Source organism: Bubalus kerabau, chromosome 4, assembly GCF_029407905.1.
Source record: "Bubalus kerabau isolate K-KA32 ecotype Philippines breed swamp buffalo chromosome 4, PCC_UOA_SB_1v2, whole genome shotgun sequence".
NCBI lineage: Eukaryota > Metazoa > Chordata > Mammalia > Artiodactyla > Bovidae > Bubalus > Bubalus kerabau.
In genome coordinates, this window is record NC_073627.1 from 59,140,780 (window position 1) to 59,165,682 (window position 24,903).

Below are 24,903 nucleotides of genomic sequence, written 5' to 3' on the forward strand. Positions count from 1 at the left end.
TCATGTAGCCTCAGTTTCCTCATCACTAAAATGAGAATGGTAATTCCCGACTGGTAGACTGTTGTGATAGGTGAATGAGATGATGCATGTGAGGGTGACTGAAAATTACTATCACTGCAGCTATACTGCAGGTATATTACAGCTCAGGTTACTGTTTTGCGAAGTTCAGCTTTCAGAATTAGATCCAGTGTATCTACTCAAACAAAACACACATATGTTGCTACTTATTAGCTATTAAACGCTTTCCAAACAATACTGTGGTCCCTCACCTCCCAATGAGAAGAACATAAAAGCAATCATCCTTTGAGTGAAGAGTTAATTTGGGAGAATACAAAGGTAGAGCACACCATTTAGTTGCTTATGAAATAGAATCTGTACAACCCCAAAGGGCAAAATTTCTTCTCAGGAGGATTTTGAACAGACCAAAAGTGATTTAGTGTAATATTAGAAGGTAATTTTTGGTTTTATAGAATGTTAAAGAAATCTCAAGCTATTTGGACAATCTAACATTAAAAAGATATGCTTTATTTAAAAGCAGGATTTAGGATTCTGCTAGTGATGAGATGATTACTAGTTTCCTCACATTTAAAGATCAGAGTTTTAGAACCAGAAGGATCCTTACTGCTGCTAAGTCACTTCAGTCATGTCTGACTCCATGCGACCCCATAGGTGGCAGCCCACCAGGCTCCCCCATCCCTGGGATTCTCCAGGCAAGAACACGAGTGGGTTGCCATTTCCTTCTCTAATGCATGAAAGTGAAAAGTGAAAGTGAAGTCGCTCAGTCGTGTCTGACCCTCAGCGACCCCGTGGACTGCAGCCTTCCAGGCTCCTCTGTCCATGGGATTTTCCAGGCAAGAGTACTGCAGTGGGGTGCCATTGCCTTCTCCAAGAAGGATCCTTAAGGAACATCTAGTCCAAGACCCATCATTTTCACCTGGGGAAACTGAGACCCAGAGAAGCTCCCTGACTTGCCTGAGTCATTGATTGCAACAGAATCTGATCATCCCAGGTCCTCTGACTCCGGTCCTGAGGTTTACTTCCACCACACCCTTCACATGATTGCTTATAGTTTGTAGTCTGCTACCTTTACCCAGAAGCTGACAGTTCCCTGAGCTTAAAATAAAACCACAGCGTTGAATCATGAAGGAGCCCAGGGACACACTCAGAAGCATGCCTCAAAAGTACCTATCCTGACTCTTCAGGACACACCGTCACAGAGGCCAGAGCACTTCATTATCTTTCTGGCATAGTGCAGTGCCTGTGATTGCCTTGTCTGACTTGGCTTTGCTGTCTAGATTTCTGAATCAATAAAGCGTTGTAGGTACCTGCTTCAGTATTCAGGGCCTCCCTGCCAAGGCCTGAGAAGAAGGTGAAAGAGAAACCAGTCTCTCTCGAACCTTGTAATAGCACTGCTAGAATCGTAAGCTGCGGGTGGAATTTTATTTATTTTAATTGCATTAATTCTTAAAAATATCCCAGTATATCCTTAATTTAAGGAAGGGAATGAGCATTGGTTAAGTACCTACTATGTGCTGGGTGCTGTGCTAATCACATGGCCGCATCGTCTCATTTAATGCTTATACGTCACTCGATAGAGATGTTGTTTCTGGAGGGTGAGTGTCAGAGAGGCAGGTGGTGGGGTTTTATTTTTTTAATATTTTATTCATTTGTTAATTTTTTTGGCTGCACCAGGTGTTAGCTGCCGCAGATGAACTCTTAGTTGTGGCAGGTGGGGTCTAGTTCCCACGCCAGGGCTCAGCCCGGGCCCCGCGTGCTGGCAGCAGCCCTGGGCCGGCAGGGCAGTCCCTGCGGGGTGGGTCTTGAACAAGCTGCAGCTTGACTTTGGGTGCTGCCACCGTCTGGAAAGCAGAATTAGAAAGGCCCCAGAACTGGCTCAGAATCACAGTCGTCCAAGCAGTTAAAGAAAGAGATTCCCCTCTTCCCTCCACCTTCTGCCTCATCTTCTAGCCCTGTTAAGTCGGGATCTGCTGGCTTCGAGTTTGTCACTGTATTGTAGCTTCCCCGGACGATTCTGAAAGGCAGGCAGGCTTGAGAACATGAATGTAGTGACCAGCACTGACGGGCTGAACACCCTCGGCCTGCCCTGGCCACCGCAGGCTGTGTGGTGAGGCAGGTCTAATGCTGCTGAACCACCAAGCCGTCGTGTCCACCACTTGGGCTGAAAGTGGATTAAAGACAGTGCAGTGCATTTGTACTTTTTACGTTCCCTCAGTGAAGGGCAGATCCTATCTTATCCGCTCTGTGAATAGACCTCGGGGAGCCAGATTGTTGTACACTTCCTGACCCTTCAGTTGCAGGAGAAAACTTGCTTAGAAGCGCAGGCGGCTACCCTCTGGACAGCAGATAACCATTTTTTTTTTTCCCCTTGTTTGTGTCATTGCTGTTCCTAAATTAGTTTCTAAATTTGCTTTATTGCAACTTATTGTCTGCATTAAGGTACTTGGAATAAAGGCTGCTTCAGAGACATTCTAAAAAGACTGTGGCTTTAGGGAGTATTTTACTGAGCCCTCACAGGTTTGTGCCCTGCACCATGATAGGGGTTGAGAGGTGGTCTGTCCTCGGGGAACTTCATTTTCCTGTTAGATGGGATCTAAAAGAAATGGAAAACATCAGAAAGCACAGATTTTGTTTGTTATTGTTTAACAGTTTCAGAGTTTCTGATTGTTGTGGGGTTCTTACATGGAGAGGATCTTTGGTATGTGTAATCTTAATAATAAAGCTTTTATTTGTGGCTTCATCTTATTAAAAAAAAATGAAAGCCATGTGACTTTGAAAGCCCATTTGTGTATGCCATGAGAACTAGGAACAAGAGTGGCAGTCGTGGCATAGCGGAGTGGTAACCCCTACTTCCAGCCTTACAATTTTCTGAGAACTGTGTCTGATGTGTTTGCCCCCACAGGACAGTGGAGCATTGGTTTCACATGTGCGATAGAATGGTCATCTATTTCTTCATTGCTGCGTCTTACGCTCCGTGGTAAGATTCAGTTTTTCTGAAGACAGCATTTTTATGAGAGAATTCTCAGTCCTTCTTCCCTCCTGTCTTCCTGTCCCCGCCCTCCACCCCAAAAAACATACATACATGGGTTTTTTTCCTTTCCCATTTTGATTTGCTTGAGTCAGCTTGCAGATTGTAAGGAAACAAGGTTGCTGACACTCAGAATACATATCTGCCCTGGAATGTTTGAGAGAAGTGCTACAAAGTCGTGTGGAGGTAGCAGGCTCACTTTGGAAATAGATTACCTTTGCCTTCCATGTTCTTTCTTTGTGCTTCTGCTATTCCGAATACTTGGACATCTAATTGTTTAAATGGAAATGCTATATATATGTAAAGAAAACAAGCTAACTTTTGAAATTCACACTGCTTGTCTTCACAGCAGAGTAGCTACTATATATGGAGTGCGTCTCTCATTTCTTCAGCTATGTGAATAAGAGAGCTAGCCTAATTAGTTAGCTATTTAAAATGCCTGGTATTCAGTTCAGTGTCCTGGTTCTTCCTGTCTTTTCGGTATAGACAAGATAGAGTCTTGTGCTGTTTTGAATCCATAATTAAAGAAAAATTAGTTTTCCTCTACCACGGTATGGTCCAGTTTTAACCACTCGGAAATTCATATTATGCCGTCAACTACTATAGTCATTAGAAACACCCGGTCTCTGGATTCTGACTAATGTAGCATCCGTCATTCAAAAGAAACCTAATTATGTGTTGTAGTAAAAAGTAAGTGCTGTCTCTCCCCAGTACCTGTTACTAAATTATAGGTCTGCATCATATTGGAGCGAGAATACTTGGAGGCTTTTGTGAAGTATACCTCAATTTAAAATAAGTAAATAAAAATTTTAAATGTAGACTGAGGAAACAAATATTACAATAAACAGTTTGTTCACATGTAAGTCTTCGATATGCATATGGTACCTTTTCCATTTGGAAATATTAATTTTGTAGTAATAGTCATTCAGAATAACATTTTTCCCCCCCATATCTATTCTTAATCAGAATTTAGTACAGATGAATTTGTAGCATTTTAAGTTCAGGCTTCACAGGAGTCCATGGTTAAATTCTAACAAAATATCTTACATGACGTATGTTGGGCTAATTCTTCCGATGTTTTCTCTTGGCAGAGATACTTGGTCTGTATATTAGGTATCTGTTGTGTGTGTGGGATCCAGTTGAGGGTTTTGTTCTCAGTAATCTTTGTAAACAGTCTGCTCTAAAGTACACGGTCAGGAGTGAGAAGGCGAGTGGCCTCTGCAGCAGCCCGCCTAATCAGGAAAGTCCGGTGTCGCGGTGTGCTGGGGCTCACCTGTACATGTCTCTTTAAGTTATTAATTTTTACCCCAGTTGCCCAAATACCTCCACCACATGTTGAGTGCTTTTTCTTTCTGGTCTTATCCTCATACCTTCTCTCTCAGTTTTCAGGACTAGAGGAAAACACAGGTTTTATGAATTCCTTTCATTTATCACTTCTGTTCTCTGTTGTCATGTTTACATTTTTAGGTTAAATCTCCGTGAACTTGGACCCCTGGCATCTCATATGCGTTGGTTTATCTGGCTCATGGCAGCTGGAGGAACCATTTATGTATTTCTCTACCATGAAAAGTAAGAGAAAATAATTTACATTTAATACCTTTAAAATTAACTTCCTAAATTTTATCTACATTACAGTATGATTTACTTTACATTTGTACTTCAAAATAGTAGAAATACATAAACAGAATATATATTGTTTTAATAAATCTTCAGAACCATTTGCTCTATATCACTAGTGGACAGATTGCTGTAGACAAATGAATGGTGCCTGTGTAACATGATGTAGCTGAAGGACAGGGTAGCCTTCTCCCTCATCTGCAACGGCAGTTCAGTTCCGACTCTGAAATGAGTCTGACTTCACTTCACATCCTCAGCCAGACTAGTTGTATCTACAAACTAGCCTGATCCTCTGTGACTTACAGTTACCACATGAGAAAAATAACTGCTTTTCTAAGTTTCTAGGAAGGTTGAAGATAATCGATACTAAGCCCTCAGCATAACACTTAACCTAGTTAGGAACCCAGTGGCTGTTCAACCCAAGACTCCTGGGAAGGGGGATGTTTGAAAGGGTATACAAACTCTTAGTATCCTCACCATGGAACACATTTTTTTTAACCTGGTATTCAAAGGTCCTAGTGTGTGAAGCAATATAAAAAGAAAGCTTATTGAAATTTAGCATCTTAGTTCTAGAAGAGACCTTCAAGTCATCTATTTCTGCTTCATGCTTGAAAACTGAGAACATTTAGTACATACATGAAATCAGTGACACATCTGGAATTAGGACCCAAGTGGCCTAGTTCCTAGTCCATGGCTCTTTTCATCATTTCATATGCCTGAACTTGAGAAACTCACGACCATGAAATCATTTATTTGGATACAGTTTATTAAATTCCTTATCTATTGTTTTTGGCAGAATGGCCCTCAGAATTGAATATAACATGTGCTTGTCACAAAGTAATAAATTGTTTTCTCTTTTCAGAAGAAAATAGTAGTTTTAGCTAACTTCTCTGTAACTTTGAAATTCACTTAAGTGCATTTTTGACCATAATTAGCAATTCTGAGTGGTGTTATGCATTATATATATATATCCAAGGGAACAGTTTGCTTCTCAGACTCAAACCCCTAATTTATACCCTTGGATAAAATAGGAAGTAAAGTAAGACAACTATTTTTTCTCCTGTTTCAGGCCTTCTGATGTAAACCAAACCCACACTCTTCCCCAGTCCCCTGATATGACCACTTCCTGGTGGACTTTGAGCAAAACACTAAGAACGAGGTGCGAGCCACCCTTGGCCATTTGGTTTGGCAGGTATTAGGGAAATCCTAATGGTGCCACATACTGTTCTAGGCCCTGCAGATCCAAACATAAATATACTTTGGTCCTTGCCTTCGAGAAACTTAAAGTGTAGTTTGACTAGGCACAAATATAACTTGAATTTCAGTACAGTGTGTTTTTTTTAGCATTTTCAAATAATCTGCATCTAAGGTGATGAACCTTACAAATTAAGAGTTTGTGCAGATACAAAATAGACCATCAGAAACACATTCCCGTAGTTCTTTAAGGCTCCCATCCCTTTGCCACTGATAGAGGAGGCGCCAAGCTGTTCCTTGTGCAGCTTCATAATCTCAGTGTCTTATAGTGATTAATTGGAATGATGGTGAAGGCAAACACTGGGATTAGAAAGGGAAGGTGCATGGTTAATTGGATTCAGTGATAACTTTGGGCAAAGAACATTTTCCATGTAGCATGTAGAATTTGATGCCTTATCAATCCTGGTGGCTCAGTGGTAAAGAATCCACCTCCCAATGCAGGAGATGCAGATTCAATCCCTGGGCCAGGAGGATCCCCTTGAGAAGGAAATGGCAACCCACTCCAGTATTCCTGCCTGGAGAATCCCATGGACAGAGGAGCCAGGAGGGCTAGAGTCCATGGGGTCACAGAAGGGTCAGATAGGATTTAATGACTAAACAACAACAATCCTGAAAGAAATATTCGTTCATTGTTATACTCAACTACAGTATTTCAGTTAGAGGCTTAATGGTCTCCTGTAGGGAAAATACATTTCATTAAGAGTTTACATTTGTTTTTCAAAAGAAAAAAATGGCAAGGAAATGGTTTAAGTGTTGTAGGAATAGGTAAATTATATTAACACATTTCTCTTCTGCAGGTATAAGGTGATTGAGCTCTTTTTCTATCTCACAATGGGCTTTTCTCCTGCCTTGGTGGTAACATCAATGGTAAGTTTCTTCATAATTTAGTTATTTCACCGTATTTTCTTTCCAATCACTGTGACTTTTAATATGTCTATAGATACAATCTGTAGCTTTTATTTCTGAAGTTATAATATGCCTATTAGAGACTCAAAAGAAAAAATATATAAGTTACAAAGTGCCACAACTTGGACTGCTTGCTGTCTGCAGTTTGGAAAAGCTATATATCCAAGGGTCTCCTTCCATATGGTAATCTGCTGTATTTGTTCTTGGAGATAACCCCACTCCCACCCTTTACCCAAAGAGGTGTGAGATAATGTGAAGGTGGGAATTTTTTAAGTTACTTAGTGTCTTAAACCTAAATCCATGGACAAGGGCAAATTTTTAAATTTTTAAAAAATCTTTTTATTTTATATTGGATAGTTAGTTAACAATGCTGTGATAGTTTCAGCTGCATAGCAAAGCACCTCTGCATACACATGCATCCATTCTCCCCCAGTCTCCCCTCCCATCCAGGCTGCCACATGACATCAAGCAGCGTTCCCTGTTCTGTACAGTAGGGCCTTGTGGTTGTCCATTTTAAATATAACAGTGTGTGCATGTCAGTTCAGACTCCCTCACTGTCCCTTCCTGCCATCCTCCCCTCCTGGCAGCCATAACTTCCTCTTCTGAGTCTGTGGGTCTGTATCTATTTTGTGAATAAGTTCATTTGTTTCACTTCTTTTTAGATGGCACATATAAAGGACGTCATACAGTATTTCTCCTCTGACTTACTGCACTCAGTATGACAATCTCCAGGTCCATCCATGTTGCTGCAAATGGCATTATTTCATTCTTTTTAATGGCTTGTAATATTAAAAATATTACTCAATTATAGTGGAGTAATATTCCATTGTATGTATGTACCACATCTTCTTTATTCATTCCTCTGTTGATGAACATTTAGGTTGTTTTCATGTCTTGGCTATTGTAAACAGTTAAATTAATGACTTCTTAAAATTTAAGCATTGGAAGGACTTCAAAAGGTCATTTGGCTCAACATTTTATTGGATATTTCTTGAATCCCTTCACTCTTACATTTCCTTTCACTTGCTTTTAAGTTGTATTATTTCTCTTTCCTAGGAAAGTGCTTTTTTTTTTTTTTTAACTTTGCTTGAAATTGTCCTTTGGGGACTTTACTGAGTGAAAATGTGGCATTACCTGTAGGAGTCAGACTAATCAGTTGTTGAGAAATCCATGTGTATTTGTCAGTTTGGAACAATAACGTAACGACCTCACAATCCCACCCACTGCTCACTTGTGCCTTTAGCTTGTGTATTTCCAGTCTATACTCTGCATTTTGGGGCACTGGCTACTGTATTAATTAAGGAAGTCATGGTTTGTTTAGTTGAACTCTCTTCTTAGCCTGCAAGGGTTAGAAATGTACCTGTAATTAATTTCACTCCTGAGCTCACAGGCACTTTGTAAGAATTTTGCTGTGTATAGTTTTCACCCTGGTCACAAAAATGCCTGTAAAAGATTTAGGATTTATGTTTGCATGTGTTTTTTCAAAGGGTATGTTTTATGAGACTGTAACGAGATATGTTCTTTGAGATATGAGATTTATAATGGCTTTAGTAATTTACCTTGCACCAAAAATATATATAGTTTAGTTGGTAAAGGCATCAGGGAATGGTGAGAGGAGGGAGGTGAAAGACAGAAGTGAGAAAATCTGCCTGGAAGGCAATTGAGGACACCCAGAGCAAGGTCTGTGTGATAGGTTACTAATCGTTAGAGTGAAGCTTCAAGTAAATTGCCTCTGGGTATCGTAAAAGCAAGTTTATCCAGTATTTTTACTAGCGTAAATCTTTCATGGACATTTTCAAGTGGCACAATAACAGGTGACTACTGCTCACGTTTATCGAACAGGAAAATCCCCACCCTTGCCCTGATAGAACTTAGAATCAAGCAGAAAAAGACCATTCATATAAAATAAGAAGTGGTCATCAAGTTTTATAAGGCTTTGGGGAAAGTGCAGCCTACTCTGGGAGGGCCTGACAGAATACCCGAGGAAATGCTATTCACGCTGATGCAGAAGGACAGACAGGAGCCAAGAGGCGGAAGAGTGGCGCAGGTGGCACGGAGACGGACCCAGCGTGGAGGGAGGCCCGGGCACAGGGAAGCAGCGTCTGAATGTGCATAGACATGTGAGGGCTGTGACCGTGCAGGTGACACAAGTTCTGTGATGAAACCGGTGAGCAGAGACCAGGTCAAAAGGAACCAGGCATCTGAAGGAACAGGAACAGCACAGATGATAAAGACTCAAACCTTTGGTGTTGCAGTCAGAATAACGAGTGTCAGAATTACCCTTCTACCACAAAGAGCTATAAAAATGCTATAAAAGTGCATGAACAACAATTTTTTGGCATTGGACACAGACATACAGGACTATGATTCTTGAGAGAGAAACCAAGATGAGCTTCAAATGCACTGCAGTTTTCTCCCTGTTTGGAATGCTTTCCAAACTACAGTGAAAGAAAGTAGAGTCCAGGAGCAGCCATCTGGGTGGAGGAAACAAACCAACAATTCAGCTCACTGGGCTGGGGCAGGGTCCTGGAGATGAGGGAGCTTCACAGAGAAGAGTCTCCAGAAATCTGCAAAGGGATTTCCTTGTGCCCTTGCCCAAATACTAAGAGGCATTTGTGCTGGGCAAGACACTGCATACCCTGGTTGGAGATAGCTGTTGAAAGGCTGTGAAGTAAGTGGATATTCCTGAATGAGCCCAGTACTGGAGATCCCAGAGTTCCAACCAGCCAGAATGGAGAGACCACGCAGAGCAAAAGAAGTATTGCATTGACCCTAACAAGATCACATCTTAGATAAAGCTGCGGCAGTCCCATAACAAAGCCCAGAAACCTCAAAGGATAAAGTTGATCCTGTAGTAAATAAATGGCAGAACAAACTCCACGTTTGGAAAACAACAAAAGCTGTACTCTTGGCATCCATTAACTAAACAAATATTGCTAGATAAGCAAGAAGAGCCTAATGAAAATTCTAGATCTGAAAACTATATGTTGAAAAAAAAAATGTATTGGAGGAATTTAAGAACAGATGGGATACTGCAGAAGAAAAGATCAATGAACTCGAACAGTCAGGCCTCAGGCTGGGAGAAATTTGGTTTCTCTATATGTATCTGACAAAGGATATGTACCAAACACTGTAGCACTCTAAATCAATAATAAAAAGAGAAAGAGATACAAGTATCCAGTAAACCCTTGAAAAACTGCTCAATGTCACCAGTCATCTCTGAAATCAGGGAAATGAACATTAAAAGGTCACCAGTCATCTCTGAAATCAGGGAAATGAACATTAAAAGCTTACCACCACACCATACTGAATAGTTAAATTAAAAAGGCTGAGGCCACCAAATACCAACAAGGATGTGAAATAACTAGAGCCTCAATTCATTGTTTTGGAAAATATAAAATGTAACCACTTTAGTAATTTGCTTAGCAGTTTATTATAAAATTAAGCACACATTTATAGTTCAGCAAAAATGAAAACATGTATCTACAAAAGGACTTGTAAAACAGTTTAAGGATTAAATTTTATTCATGATAGCCCCCAAATGGAAAGGATATTAAAACTTAATGAAATGCCAAGTAATAGAAAGGAATGAATGACATTAGCACCAGCATGCATACATGTGCACACTTGCCAGCTAAGTCGCTTTAGTCATGTCTGACTCTGCAACCCCATGGACTGTAGCCCACCAGGCTCCTCTGTCCATGAGATTTTCCAGGTAAGAATACTGGAGTGGGTTGCCGTTTTCTTGTCCAGGGGATCTTCCTGACCCAGGGATCGAACCCGCATCTCTTACATCTCCTGCATTGGCAGGCGAGTTCTTTATCACTAGCACCAAAAATATTATATTGAGCAAAAAAGAAGCAAGCCAGACGCAGAACTGTGCATAGAATATAATTCCATTTATGTGAGCTTCTAGAATGGAGAGGCTTAGTCTGTGGTAATAGCAACAAGAACAGTGGTTGCCTTAGTGGAAGGGGTTGTCTAGGATTGGGAAGGGTCACCAAAGAACTTTCTGGAGTGTTAGGATATTTGTATATCTTCATAGGGGTGATATGAATTACATAAAAGTGTGCATTTCACAAAACCTTACAGTCCACTTAATATCTATGCATTACACTATATAAATGAATCATCAGTCTTTAAAAGACCTCCCTCCCTCCCTAAAAAAAGGAATGTAACTTCAGGAAACAAAACACCCTGGTCTTGATTCAAATCCTGATTCTGGTACTTAAAGGCTCCATGGCTGTGGGCAAATTGTTTATCCTTTGTGTGTTCCAGGTTTCTCATCTGTGTAGTTGGGATAAAAATACTTAATTTAGGGTTATGAAGATTAAATGAATGTTTCAAACGTTTAATGGGGACATAGAAACACAGTAATGGTGTTGATAATGAAGCAGACATAATCTGGTTTTAAGATTAACCATGTTCTGGTTCTTTGAAAGTTGATAAAGCAGTACTTATCTCTCTGACTTTAGTCTCTTCATCTCTAAAATAAGGAGGCTATGTTAGATGAGTGACTCTTCAATGAGGGGTCAGATGCTCCTGTAAGAATCCTAACCCTCTGTTAGGAAAACCTAACCCTCTCTAAGGAAAATGTCCCTAATACATGTATACAGGGAATTTTGTATTATTCAGTTCAGTTCAGTTCAGTCGCTCAGTCGTGTCCGACTCTTTGCGACCCCATGAATCACAGCATGCCAGGCCTCCCTGTCTGTTGCCAACTCCTGGAGTTCACTCAAGCTCATGTCCATTGAGTTGGTGATGCCATCCAACCATCTCATCCGCTGTCGTCCCCTTCTCCTCCTGCCATCCCAGCATCAGGGTCTTTTCCAATGAGTCAACTCTTCGCATGAGGTGGCCAAAGTATTGGAGTTTCAGCTTTAGTATCAGTCCTTCCAATGAACACCCAGGACTGATCTCCTTTAGGATGGACTGGTTGAATCTCCTTGCAGTCCAAGGGACTCTCAAGAGTCTTCTCCAACACCACAGTTCAAAAGCATCAATTCTTTGGCACTCAGCTTTCTTCACAGCCCAACTCTCACATCCATACATGACCACTGGAAAAACCATAGCATTGACTAGACGGACCTTTGTTGGCAAAGTACTGTCTCTGCTCTTGAATATGCTATCGAGGGTGGTCATAACTTTCCTTCCAAGGAGTAAGCATCTTTTAATTTCATGGCTGCAGTCACCATCTGCAGTGATTTTGGAGCCCAAAAAAATAAAGTCAGCCACTGTTTCCACTGTTTCCCCATCTAATTCCCATGAAGTGATGGGAACAGATGCCATGATCTTTGTTTTCTGAATGTTGAGCTTTAAGCCAACTTTTTCACTCTCCTCTTTCACTTTCATCAAGAGGCTCCTTAGTTCTTCTTGGGCTTTCTGCCATAAGGGTGGTGTCATCTGCATATCTGAGGTTATTGATATTTCTCCCGGCAATCTTGATTCCAGCTTGTGCTTCTTTCAGCCCAGCATTTCTTATGATGTACTCTTAATAATGGATATTAATTGCTCTATAACCTCTAGGAAATAATACATGTGTCTGGTGTTTTGTTTTGCTGTGTTTTACTTTTTAAAGAAAATGAAATCTGACTCATGTCCCATCTTACCAAGGTAAAGGAGCAATCTGAGAAGTCTCCTTCCTCATTGTTTGATCCTGCAGAACACCACGGTGCCTATGTGAATTTTGAAGATGGGGCTGGCCCTCGCCCCCGGCCTGGGTCCTCACACCTGGCTCTGTGTCCACTGTGGCCGTCGCCCTCACCTCGGCACAGGCAGCCCACGCACCGGGGCCCCCCAGTCCCCTCCCTGTTGGACTTCTGCAGGGCCCTGCTCCAAGGCTCCCAAGGCTGCAGGGCCCAGGCCTCCAGAACACCCACACTGTTGTCCCTTCCAAGGCCTGGCCACAAGCTGCTGTAGGTTCCCACTCACCCTGCGGAACCGGAGACCTCCCTGTTCTGGTCTCCAGAAACCCTCGTGAGTTTGTCCATCAGCATCTTGAGCCCTGCCTCTGTTCTCTTCACCTGCCATTCACACAGCCTGGTCTCATCTTACAGATGAGTCAAGGGCTTTGAAAACCAAGAGTACTTTATAAAGTCTCCTTTTTGTGCTAAAGCACACCTGGCTGTTAATTTCCTGCTGTGCTAGAACACTCCCAAGCACAAAGACAAAAGGCCTGGTGCATCTAGAAGGTTAGGAACTGTATTGTGCTATATGATCTCAGAGGTCACTCCTAGCAATGATGTTCCTTCTGGCTGTGTCAGCTGTAAGGGAGCCACAAGCTCACAGAAACAGAGGAGGACCTGCGGAAAGTGATTAGTGTAGAACAGAGCTTGAGGAAGACAAAGGGAGTGAAAACCGTGCTGGAGATGTGGATTATAAGCAGAGCGGCTTGAGTGTACCTTAGTAGGGAAGAAGGCTGCTCAAGAGAAAGATGAAAGCCAAGGACTGTACTTTATCAAATGAATGACCGTTCATTTTAGATGCGATTGCAGTCTGCTTAAACAAGCTATAGATGAGCAGAAGATGCTGCTGTTTGCCTTGGAACCTATAACCTGATTGCTTGGTGAGATCCAGACGGCCGATTTCCGAGGTTAATCCAGGTCGATTTAAGTGTAGTTCATGTGTACAGATAAGGATTCTGTTTGTGCAGAGCTGCTTTGTTGTCTGGAAAATCAGGAGACTTAGGGGGCATTTGCAGGGATGGTTTTGGCTGTCATCAGAGTAACATCAAAACCTTTTCATTTTTTTTCCTCTGTTGACAGAACAACACGGATGGACTTCACGAACTTGCCTGCGGGGGCTTAATTTATTGCCTGGGAGTTGTGTTCTTCAAGAGCGATGGCATCATTCCATTTGCGCATGCCATCTGGCACCTGTTTGTGGCCACGGCGGCTGCAGTGCATTACTATGCCATTTGGAAATATCTTTATCGAAGTCCTACAGATTTTATGCGGCATTTATGACCAATCTGTACTACGTCTCCAAACCAGTATTATTTCAGTTATGGCACTTAGGAGTGGGATAAGAGCTGAAGATTGCACAGAGGAAGAAAAGAAGACAACTGCACTCACTTCCTTTATATCTTTTGAATATAATTACTGTGAAAGTGTGAAAGCTGTGTTCTGGAATTTTCCCCCTCACAGCAAGTAAATGAGATAGTGAGTTAATTATTCATTCCATTCCACTATCATGAAGGACTCTGGAGAGACTTGGCCAACTGATGTTTACAAACCAGAATTTTGTATTTTAATTTTACAGATTTTACTACATGATTTTTCTAAATTACTAGGTCAGATTGTAAAAGTCAGTGCAATAAAAAAACTTCCTTTTTAAGAGAAAATGATTTCTATCACTTTCCCATTAGCTGTTAAAAGAATCATGACCAGAAATTACACTACTTTTTACCATGTTTCATCTTGGCATACGTAGTTATTTTTTAAATAGAAACTTCAGTTTTTTGTAAATTTTTAAAAAAATACTTCATTGAAGTGCATCTGTGCGGTTCTTCATTCATGTGAATTTTTGCAGCAATCTGTCAACATTCCACAAATGAACAAACATTATACCTCTTCTCTGATAGTTTTATTAAGCATGGAGAGATTGCCAATTTTTAAAAGCTGCAACTTTTCCAAAACTTTCCTGCCAACCTCTGACTCTGAATTCCATGCTGCTTTGGGCCACATATTTGACCTAGTTTAGTTTCCCAGCGAAAGAAAAGCATTTTGATATCACTAACTTTTTCAAAAGGTTGAACTTTTTCTCTCTGCCTTTGCCATGACTTCTTCGGGGTCTCTTCCCACAGAGGAGGAGTATCCAGTCTGTATTAAGACAGGATTGCTGGCTTGGCCGTCCACCGAACACTCCTGAAGAGCGCTGTGAATTACAGTGAATAGTGGTCATGCCTGTCTGGTGCCCAGTGGTTAAGTTATTGTCACTTAGCTTTATATTATGGGTTTGATAGTCATTTTAAGTTGTGGAACTAAATGCATAAATTCACATTTCTACCTTTCCTTTGCATCTCCTGATACACTTTTTATCATAGAAAAGTATTTAAAGCACTGTTTGACAAACTCATGTGTCTGTTGTCCATCAGTTATAGCCTGGCTCAGTGGTGTGATATTTAATATATTGTTTTTGGTTTTTCTTCAATGTCTTATATTAAGATTAACATATTAGTTGCTTTTTGGTTAATCTCCTGTTGGTGTTTTAATAAATAATCTTGCATTTAGATCGGATGCTGATATTGCCTGTTTTCTAGTGATTGGGTAAGATCACTGGAATTGTTAGTTTGACAGTATATTGAATTCAGTTCATTGAAATTTTGTACTGATGTAGCCTTAAAGGAGGGTTTATTTTGTGTGTGTGTATGCTTAGAACTCTGACTTTGATAAGTTATATGGGAATGAGGAGCAGAAGAACTGCCTTTTGCTGATGAATTCTGAAACAGGCAAAAGTGAAAGTGACAGTTGCTCAGTCATGTCCGACTCTCTGCAACCCCAAACAGGCAAGGTACCCGGTGAAAACGCCAACCAGACCATCCCTTCTGCATGGCTCTGAACATCTGGATGCCTCTTGTTTTTTGTGTATATTTAATTTTAAGTATATTAACGTTTGTGGATTCATTTGAAGTCTGTTCAAAAGTACCACTGTCAAAACCACTAAAGTGTATGTAAAAAATTGTGCTGTAGACGAAAATAAAATTGTTACTTGGACTTGTTCCACTGTCTCTAAATTAGATGACTGTGAAAATGATAATGCATTTTTGAACGCCTGAGCTCATCTAGCATATGTAATTTGTATACTAGCCTTTTTTTCTCTCTTTTTTTTTTTGAAAAGTCAGGATGGGAAGAAAAACAAATGTACCCTGTCATCTAGAATTTTCTAGTCCACTTTTTAATAATTGAATTGCTAGAACCAGTGCAAACATTTAACCACATTTTCAGCTTAAAATATGCTAGTCTGGGCATAAGGATTATAAATTTTATAAATGATGTTACCCAGAGAAGCCTTTCGGTTTAGTTTATATAATATCCTGTAAGATTGAGCTTACACGCTTTTTTGTTACCAAGCAGACACATACTGTAAGTGAGTAACAACTCTGAGTGTTGATTTCATTCTCCCTCTTCTGCAGGGTAGGAAACAGTCAGGCTTACCTGCCTCGTGCTCATTCAGGGAGCTGGGACAGGAGAAAACAATTTTCACACAGTTTAGAACCTCAATAAACCCTCACACAAACTTTTGTCAAATCTATTTGAAGATTGGGTGTCTTGAGGTTTTATTTAGAATTCTGTTGTCTAGTCCACCAGGGTAACCTCATCTCTTCCTGGAGCATCTGCTCACTCCATGTATCTCCTTCTTTATCAATTGTTCAGTCGCTCATTTGTGTCCAGCTCTTTGTGACCCCATGGACAGCAGCATGCCAGGCCTTTCTGTCCTTTACTATCTCCTGGAGCTTGCTTAAACTCATGTCCGTTGAGTCAGTGATGCCATCCAACCATCTCATCCTCTATCGTCCCCTTCTCCTGCCTTCAATCTTTCCCAGCATCAGGGTCTTTTCAGATGAATCAGCTCTTCACATCAGGTGGCCAAAGTACTGGAGTTTCAGCTTCAGCACCAGTCCTTCCAATGAACATTCAGGACTGATTTCCTAAAGGATGGACTAGTTGGATCTCCTTGCTGTCCAACGGACTCTAGAGTCTTCTCTAGCACCCCAGTTTGAAAGCATCAATCCTTATCAGTACCTCCAGCCTAAACTGTTTTCTGAAGGCCAGACCTCTCTAATCAACTGCCTCTTCCCCACCTCCAGCACATTTTCCTCACCCGGTCCCAAGCTGAGGTCATCTTCATTCCCCCACCAAACCCATGTCTCTGAAATATCTTATCCTGGTTGATGGCATGGCCGTAGCCGTCTACATCCTTGATTTCTCCGACTGCCGACCCCCCAGATTCAACCAGGCAGCCAGAGCTGTCACCTCCACCTCAGGCCCAGCTCCCTGATCTGGTTCCTCAACCCATTTCCCACTGCAGCTCCCTATAAAGCCCTAGAGAACAATTCTCAGACTATTGTGGCCACTTCCTCGTGTACCCGCCACTGGTCACACTCAATAGACAAGCTCATCCTCCACGCTTACCAGCATCATCCCCCTGAAAGAATGAGGATGTCTCTCCCCTGCTTCAGGACTGCCACTGACGGCTGTATGGCTCGGTACACGGCTCAGGCTGCCTATGGCTTGTGGCCTCTTCACGTGCTCAGTTTAGTTCAGTCGCTCAGTCATGTCCGACTCGGCAATCCCATGGACCGCAGCACACCAGGCCTCCCTGTCCATCACCAACCCCCGGAGTTCACTCAAACTCATGTCCATCGAGTCGGTGATGCCATCCAACCATCTCATCCTCTGTCATCCCTTCTCTTCCCACCTTCAATCTTTCCCAGCATCAGGGTCTTTTCCAATGAGTCTGTTCTCATCAGGTGGCCAAAGTACTGGAGCTTCAACTTCAGCCTCAGTCCTTCCAATGAATATTCAGGATTGATTTCCTTTAGGATTGACTGGTTCAACCTCCTTGCAATCCAAGGGACTCTCAAGAGTCTTCTCTAATACACAATTCAAAAGCATCAATTGTTCGGCGCTCAGCTTTCTTTAAAGTCCAACTCTCACATCCATACATGACTACTGGAAAAACCATAGCCTTGACTAGATGGACTTTTGTTGGCAATGTCTCTGCTTTTTAATATGCTGTCTAGGTCGGTCATAACTTTTCTTTGAGGGAGCAAGCGTCTTTTAATTTCATGCTGACTCTTCCTTATTCTCTCTCCGACTGAACCCCACGGACTAGCCCCATGACATCTTGCCTTCATGGCGCCTTTGTACCTGTGCTTTTGTACCCGCTCTTCCTTGGCTTGGAAGGATCTGCTGGGTCCAGACCTCCACCAGCACTCCCAGGCTCCGACCCCATGCGCCCTCCCGGTTGAGCCTCAGCACCGCTGCCCCTTTGTGGCCCCATCCTTTGCCCTGGGGAGCGTTTGTCTGTCTGCCCTCTCTGTGGCCAGGACCACCCTTCTGCAGGCAGGAGCTGAGTCTCACCCAGCTCCATCCGCAGCACAGAGCCGCCCTCACAGCAGAAGTGGAAAGAGGCCTGGGGATGAGAGTGGAAAGGGAGGGGCAGGTTGGAGGGTGGTGTCCTGCACGAGAAAGACAACATAAAGTGTTTTCAGGACACACTTGTTATACCCAGTGGATCTGGTCCCTGAAAGCCAACGCGGCTCTCACCGACTGGCTTGACTCCAGTTCCTTGGCCTCACTGGCTTCCCTGACCGAGGGTCTGCTAGAACATTCATAGCGACCACAATAAAAGTTGATGAGAAACTGGTGTGGAAACATGAGACAGTGTGTCCTAAATAAGGGAAAATCCAAGCTAGACTACCGAAGGGTTCAGAGGACCGACTACCCATCATTTAAAAGGCACATGCACCACGATGTTCGTTGCAGCACTATTTACAATAGCCAGGTCACGGAAGCAACCTGGTTGTCCATCAACAGATGAATGAATAAGAAGTTGTGGTGCATATAGACAATGGGATATTACTCAGCCATAAAAAGGAATAAATTTGAGTCGGTTGAACTGAAGTGGATGAACCTAGAGCCTATTAAGTCAGAAAGAGGGGAATATTGTATACTAACACATATATATGGAATCTAGAAAAGTGGTGCTGATGAACCTGTTTGTGGGGCAGGGATGGAGGTGTGGACATGCAGAGCAGACTTGCGGATGCAGCAGGGCAGGGAGAGGGCGGGACGAACTGAGAGAGTAGCACTGAAACATAGACACTACGGTGTGGAGATCAGACAGCTGGCAGGAAGCTTCTGTACAACACAGGAGCTCAGGGCTCAGTAAGAACCTAGAGGGGAGGGATGCCGGCGGGATGGGAGGGAACTCCCAGAGGGAGGGGACACATGGATACCTTTGGCTGATTCACGTTGCACAGCAGAAACAAACACGACACTGTAAAGCAATTATCCTCCAACTGGAACTAAACATAAAAGTCTGAAAAGCTGTTCTGCCTATCCTGCATCCCTCTGGTCCTCTTCTCTGCATGTAATAATAAACTGAAATAACACTTGGTTCTGCAACCCGTGAGCCTCAGTGCAGACTGCCCTCAATTAGAAGGAGTCCGCTCATCCTAGTGCATTATTGTGTATTTTCTGCCATTCTTTCCCCGCTATTTAAGGAATTTGGTTCTTGATTTGTACAGTTGTAAATATGCCACATATGCAATTATGTAACTGCTTTTTCCTGCTTATTATATTATAAACATTTTAAAAAATTATTACATAGCTTTCATAGCCAACATTTTTAATGGCTCCATCATCTTTCCAGACCAGACATGCAGCCTGTTTTAGTCATTCACCTAATTGAGGGGTTTTAGATTCAGATTTTTCATTACTGTAAACAGTGCTGTATGAACAGCTTTGCATAAAGTTTTGCCCCTGTTTGTGACTGGGTCTTTGAGATAATAAGAAACAATTGAGTACTTTCTATGTCTGGGGGACTGGTACTGTGCTAGTTACATGGACTATCTCACTCTTTACAAAAAACCTTATGCGTAGACAATTTTATTATCTCCATTTTACAGATTAGAAAACAAGCACAGATAAATGAATTTCCTTGCTCAAGATAAGTATCAGAGCCAGATTAAACCCAGGGATCCTGGAGTCTTGGCATTTTCATTCTCAAGAGTGCAATCCCTGGGTCAAAGTTTTCTTAATGGGTTTACCCAAAGTGAAAGTGAAAGTCGCTGTGTCCTGTCCGACTCTTTTAGACCCCACCAACTATACAGTCCAGGGAATTCTCCAGGCCAGAATACTAGAGTGGGCAGCCTTTCCCTTCTCCAGGGGATCTTCCCAACCCAGATATCGAACCGGGGTTTCCTGCACTGCAGGCAAATTCTTTACCCACTGAGCTACTAGGGAAGCCCAAAGGAAGACCTTTTAAAAATGAGACTCATTCCAAACCTCCAGATTTTTGCTTGACATTTTCAGGTTATGTCTACTTTTCTTGTGTGCCAATTAGATGGAAAGTGAAAAAGGAAAATTTCCAAATGAAACTGACCTCGAAGAAGCCGATTCACTTCCTTCCTTGGGAAGCAAAATAAAGTTTCCCAAGAGGACCTGAGAAATGTTTTTAGTTTAACAAGGTTAGAATTACTGCATTCACGTCTTTCTGCTGCTTTTGCTAGTTGGAACAGACAGTGCCAACCTCTTACATTCTGCGCCTCTTCCTCCTACATGCTTCCCTGTGATGTATCAGCAGGGTGATTTTTCCAAGAGGCAGTGCCACTGTGCAGTCTAGCCGCTTGCAAAGTGAGTCAAAACTATTCCCATCAGGAGCCTGTCCAACACAACAGCTCTCGTTCTCCTACACAATTCACTGTCCCTCAGACTTTCCCTGCACTTGGAAGCCAGGGCAAAACAACTGGCCAGGCTTCAGGAGGGCCTCGGGAAACACGCTCTCAGCCCCACCTGGGAGAGGTTGCAGCTCTTCCTGCTATTCTGTGCCAGATCAAACTTACGACACCCAAACAATGTCAGCCACCGAAAAGGTCAGGAAATGCTATCCATCAAGAATATTTGGTTCTTTTAAAACATGAGTATTTTCTGATCTCATCTGCAAGCTGCATACTGAGTTGGCATGGATCAGCCAGCCTGGGACAGATTGCCAGTGAAGATGAGCTTCAGTAAATCCCTCGTGACCTTGGAGCCTCCATGCCTACCTGCAGAAGGGGTCCAGGACCTCCCTCGGGGTGCAGCCCTAGGATGAAATGATACCCCAGAAGTGCCTAGTTCATGCATTCTGGCATATGATTGGCACTACCCAAATGGCCTCCCCATATGGCTGAGCTTTTAAAATGATTATAGCCCACCTGCAGAGATTTTCAAGCAGAAGCAACCTGAAGGAACAGTTAGTGGCGCTCTTAAAAAGTCTCCTGCAGTTTTTAGCTCTTAAAAGTTCATGGGACTGTGGCTGAAGCTAAACTGAGGCAGGTGGTCACCCCTGGCTTTCTAGTGGTTTCGTGCCCTCTGTTACCAATGTTCTTTAAATATTCGGTATTTCTTGAAACAGATCCAGAGCACTATGTGGACAAAGGGTGGGCAAGGAGAGCTGGACAGTTTTCCTTCTGTGCCCAGAGGGGAACATGCACCCTCCACTTAGTCAACCCAGAGGCGCCCGGTTGACTGGGCCACACTCCCGGGCAGCAATGTGGTCCCCGCCTGCTGCTACACATGCCACTTTGGAGGCTCACCTACCAGACCCACCTTTAATGGCTTGTTAAAGAATCAGTTCAAGGAACTTCCCTGGTGGTTCAGTGGTTAACAATCCACCTGCCAATGCAGAGGACATGGGTTCAGTCCTTGGTCCAGGCAGGTCCCCCACACTGCGGGGCAAGTAGACTCATGAGCCGCAGCTACTGAGTCCTGTGCCCTGGAGCCTGGGCCCCACAAGAGCAGCCTCCCCAGGAAGGAGCTGCCACAGCCCAGCCAGAAGGCAGCCCCGCCCGCCACAGAGAGAGCCCTTGAGCAGCAACCAGGGCCCAGGGCAGCCGCTGAGAAACAACTGAGGGACTTCTAAAAATGAAGAACTACTGTCAACTACAATATACAGTGTCTCCTCCGTCTTATCTCTTTCCCCCTGAAGTTGCACGTTCATCCATCAGATGTTTGAAAGAGAAAGTATTAGTCACTCAGTTGTGTCCAGCTGGAGTGGGTAGCCATTCCCTTCTCCTGGGCATATTCCTGACCCAGGGAGCAAACCCAGGTCTCCTGCATCGCAGGCAGATTCTTTACTGTCTGTTGTTGTTTGGTCACTCAATTGTGTCTGACTCTGTGACCCCATGGACTGCAGCACACCAGGCTTTCCTGTCCTTCACCATCTCCCAGAGTTTGCTTAAACTCGTGTCCATTGAGTCGGTGATGCCATCCAACCATCTCATCCTCTGTCATCGCCTTCTCCTCCTGACCTCAATATTTCCCAGCAACAGGGTCTTTTCAAAGGAGTCAGCTCTTCGCATCACGTGGCCAAAGTATTGGAGTTTCAGCTTCAACATCAGTCCTTCCAATGAACACCCAGGACTGATCTCCTTTAGGATGGACTGGTTGGATCTCCTTGCAGTCCAAGGGACTCCCAACAGTATTCTCCAACACCACAGTTCAAAAGCATCAGTTCTTCGGTGCTCAGCTTTCTTTATGGTCTGACTCATGTCTGAGCCACTATCAACTGTTGTGTGGGTATCAGATCTGTGCTAGAGACTGATCTCCTACTGCGGATGCTATAAAAAGACAAAACTCCTGCCTGTCACTCAGGCCAGATGATCCCCTGGCTCCACTCCTTTATCTGGTTCCAAGGCCTTAGTGGAGTTTTGCTGACCTGTTTTTTGGCACTTTCCAAATGACAGTGGCCAGTCAACATGCCAGTGTGAGCCGACAGGTGGGAAGTGGCTGCTTTAACTAGCTTTTCAACAGCTGCCTTGTTCAGGGCAGTAGATTTGCATCTGCTGGGCCAGATTCAAATCCTCTGAAAATCAGCTGTTGCTTTGGAAGACACGCCTTAGAGGAAGCCTGTGTGAAGGCTTCCTGTGAGGCTCTCAGAGCCTCCCTGTACTCCAGAAGCTCAGAAGTGTGTCAGGCGCTTTTGAAGTGGGCTTTCCCCAGCCTCCCGGGCAAGGGTGAGGTGTGAGAGACACCTGCCCGCTGAGACCTCTCCTTTGGCGCTGACAGTAAGTTGTGTCTGTGCCCTCTAGGCCCCCGTGTTCTCCTGGGGAGAGGACTTGGGGGCAAATTAGTAATTATAATACAACCTAATCACAGTGTTTGTATTGGCTGCTATTGGAGGAGGAGTGATTAACCCTGCCCAGGGGAGTCCAAAGTCCTCCCCGTAGAGGCAGTTTCAGCTGAGACTGGCAAGGTGTGGGGACTTACTAGGGAGATGAGAAATAAGGGGGCAGTGGGTAGAGACAGGGTAGGGCAGAGATGATAGTCTGGGCACAGGGAGAGAATGAGCAGGGGCGCGTGGCAGCGAACAGTCCGACAGGCTTCCTAAACAGCATGGGTGCTCCTGAGAAATGCCGCGTGGGGCCTCTGGAGGGAAGATGATGCTGACAGCAGATAGTAGTAACAGCTTGTGTGATTGCCTACTAAGGGCCTGTTGTACATGACCTCTCGGGAGAAGAGAGAGGGCGTGATGCTGGGCAGACCGCTGTGGGACTCCCAGGCACAATGGCCTTTTTGTTCACCATTTCTTATAGGCAAGACTCCAGCCTCCATGACCTTCTGTGAGTTCCAAAGAGCAGATTCAAACAGTTGCTAATCAAGGGAGGAGCAGCCACAAAACCACAGGATTAAAGAGAAATTCATCTAGATTAGGAGATTAGACCACCTCGGACCCTGCACACACCCTAATGTTGTCAGCAACCCCACCCTTCTGAAACTTGCAGAAGACAGAAGTAGACTATTACTGCCTTGTTCCTTATCACATATGTCTGCCTAAATAGACAATCTCTTTCTATTCAGGCTTCCATGGTGGCTCAGTGTAATCTGCCTGCCAAAGTGGGTTTGATCCCTGGGCTGGGAAGATCCCCTGGAGAAGGTAATGGAAACCCACTCCAGTATTCTTGCCTGGAAAATCTCATGGACAGAGAAGCCTGGCAGGCTGCAGTCCATGGGGTTGCAAAAGAGTCAGACACGAATCCGTGACTAAACAACAACACTTCACCAGGAAAGGGGCACAATTCTTGAGGCGCTATCCTACTGTGTTCCCCCTTTGCCTGGCAAAGAAATAAAACCACTCTTTCCTTCTCCATAACTGTGTCTGTATTTGTTTCTCATTGGTGCACAGGAAGCCAAGATTTTGACAAAAGGAGGGTGGGGCACTCATCTATTCCTCTGGCGATTGAGGAAGATGACCCTGTATGCATGTGAAGTGTTCTGCAGCAAACTCCTAAATGGGTTTCTTTGTCTAATATTTCTGGGTTTCCTTTTCCCGTTTTCAACCCCTCCTAAGCACATAACACCTTAGAATTCTTATGGGTGGCAAATATTCCAGGGTTCATCTGACCTGACGGTCCAATACTTTGGCCACCTGATGCAAAGAGCTGACTCATTGGAAAAGACCCTGATGCTGGAAAGACTGAAAACAGGAAGAGAAGGGGACAGCAGAGGATGAGATGGTTGGATGGCATCACTGACTTGATGGACATGAGTTTGAGCAAGCTCCAGGAGATGGTGAAGGACAGGGAAGCCTGGCGTGCTGCAGTCCATGGGGTCACAAACAATTGAACACAACTGAGTGACTGAGCAACATCTGAGGTAATTCTTGGGTTATTGTATACAAGTTGAAATAACACCTGGTAAAAGTAAGCTATGAGTTGGTCAGAAGGGGCTTCCGACACTGGGGACTGTCATCCTTTGCTGTGGACGTAGATAATCAAGATGTGAAGGTATTATGGAGACCTTCAGCATCCAGGCATCCAATACATTCAACAAAGCGTGAGCCCCTCCGACATGCCAGATGCCATTCCAGGTACTGGGGAGACAGCGAATTCCTGCCTCATGGGACTGACATTCTCCTGGAGGAGAAAGGGACTATAAACAAAATGTACAAGTAAACGGCTTGGCAGATGGTGCCGTGGAGGAAAGCACTCAGGAGAGAGGCGGGGGGCGTGGGGGCGGGAGGACCTGTGCTCAGGACAGGCGCTCTCTGAGAGGGGAGACTGTAAGGACCCGCGGGGCCGATTGCCGCTGAGAAAGGCCTTCCTGGGGAGGGACCGCGCAAGCGCGGAAGGAGCCGGGAGGAGCCCTGTGAGCAGGCTGGGAGCACTCTCGGCAACGAAGTCAGGGAGGCTGCCAGAGCCCGTCTCCTTTGACCGAGTTCGATTCAGCCTCCCGAGTTCCCTTTCTGACAAGTCCCTGACCTCGGGCTCTGTCCTTGGCCTGTTTAGGCCAGTCTTAGCACGAATCCTGCTGGGTCAGTTAAAGGGAAAATCCTTACCTTTGGGAGCTAATGAAATTCCTCATCCCCCGGCACTG

General features: G+C 43.9%; 1 protein-coding gene and 1 long non-coding RNA gene across 5 annotated transcripts in view; both read left to right on the forward strand.

Moving 5' to 3' along the window:
* MMD (monocyte to macrophage differentiation associated) overlaps nt 1–15,542 on the forward strand; it is a 29,419-nt gene extending 13,877 nt beyond the window's left edge. The window contains exons 4-8 of one of the 4 annotated variants that reach the window (XR_008713245.1): nt 2,921–2,995; nt 4,514–4,615; nt 6,715–6,784; nt 12,437–12,799; nt 13,588–13,727. Coding sequence is in view for 3 of the 4 variants with exons in the window: in XM_055577576.1 (XP_055433551.1) it covers nt 2,921–2,995; nt 4,514–4,615; nt 6,715–6,784; nt 12,437–12,738; nt 13,588–13,630 (592 nt within the window). In the remaining variant the exon portion in view is untranslated. Of the gene's footprint in view, nt 1–2,920; nt 2,996–4,513; nt 4,616–6,714; nt 6,785–12,436; nt 12,800–13,587 lie in introns of all 4 variants that reach the window. The other 3 variants (XM_055577576.1, XM_055577577.1, XM_055577579.1) reach the window with 3 other exon arrangements.
* Nucleotides 15,543–22,491: 6,949 nt separating this feature from the next.
* LOC129649770 (uncharacterized) overlaps nt 22,492–24,903 on the forward strand; it is a 41,715-nt gene continuing 39,303 nt past the window's right edge. The window contains exons 1-2 of the long non-coding RNA XR_008713246.1: nt 22,492–22,595; nt 23,921–24,183. This is a non-coding gene — a long non-coding RNA (uncharacterized LOC129649770). The remainder of the gene's footprint in view (nt 22,596–23,920; nt 24,184–24,903) is intronic.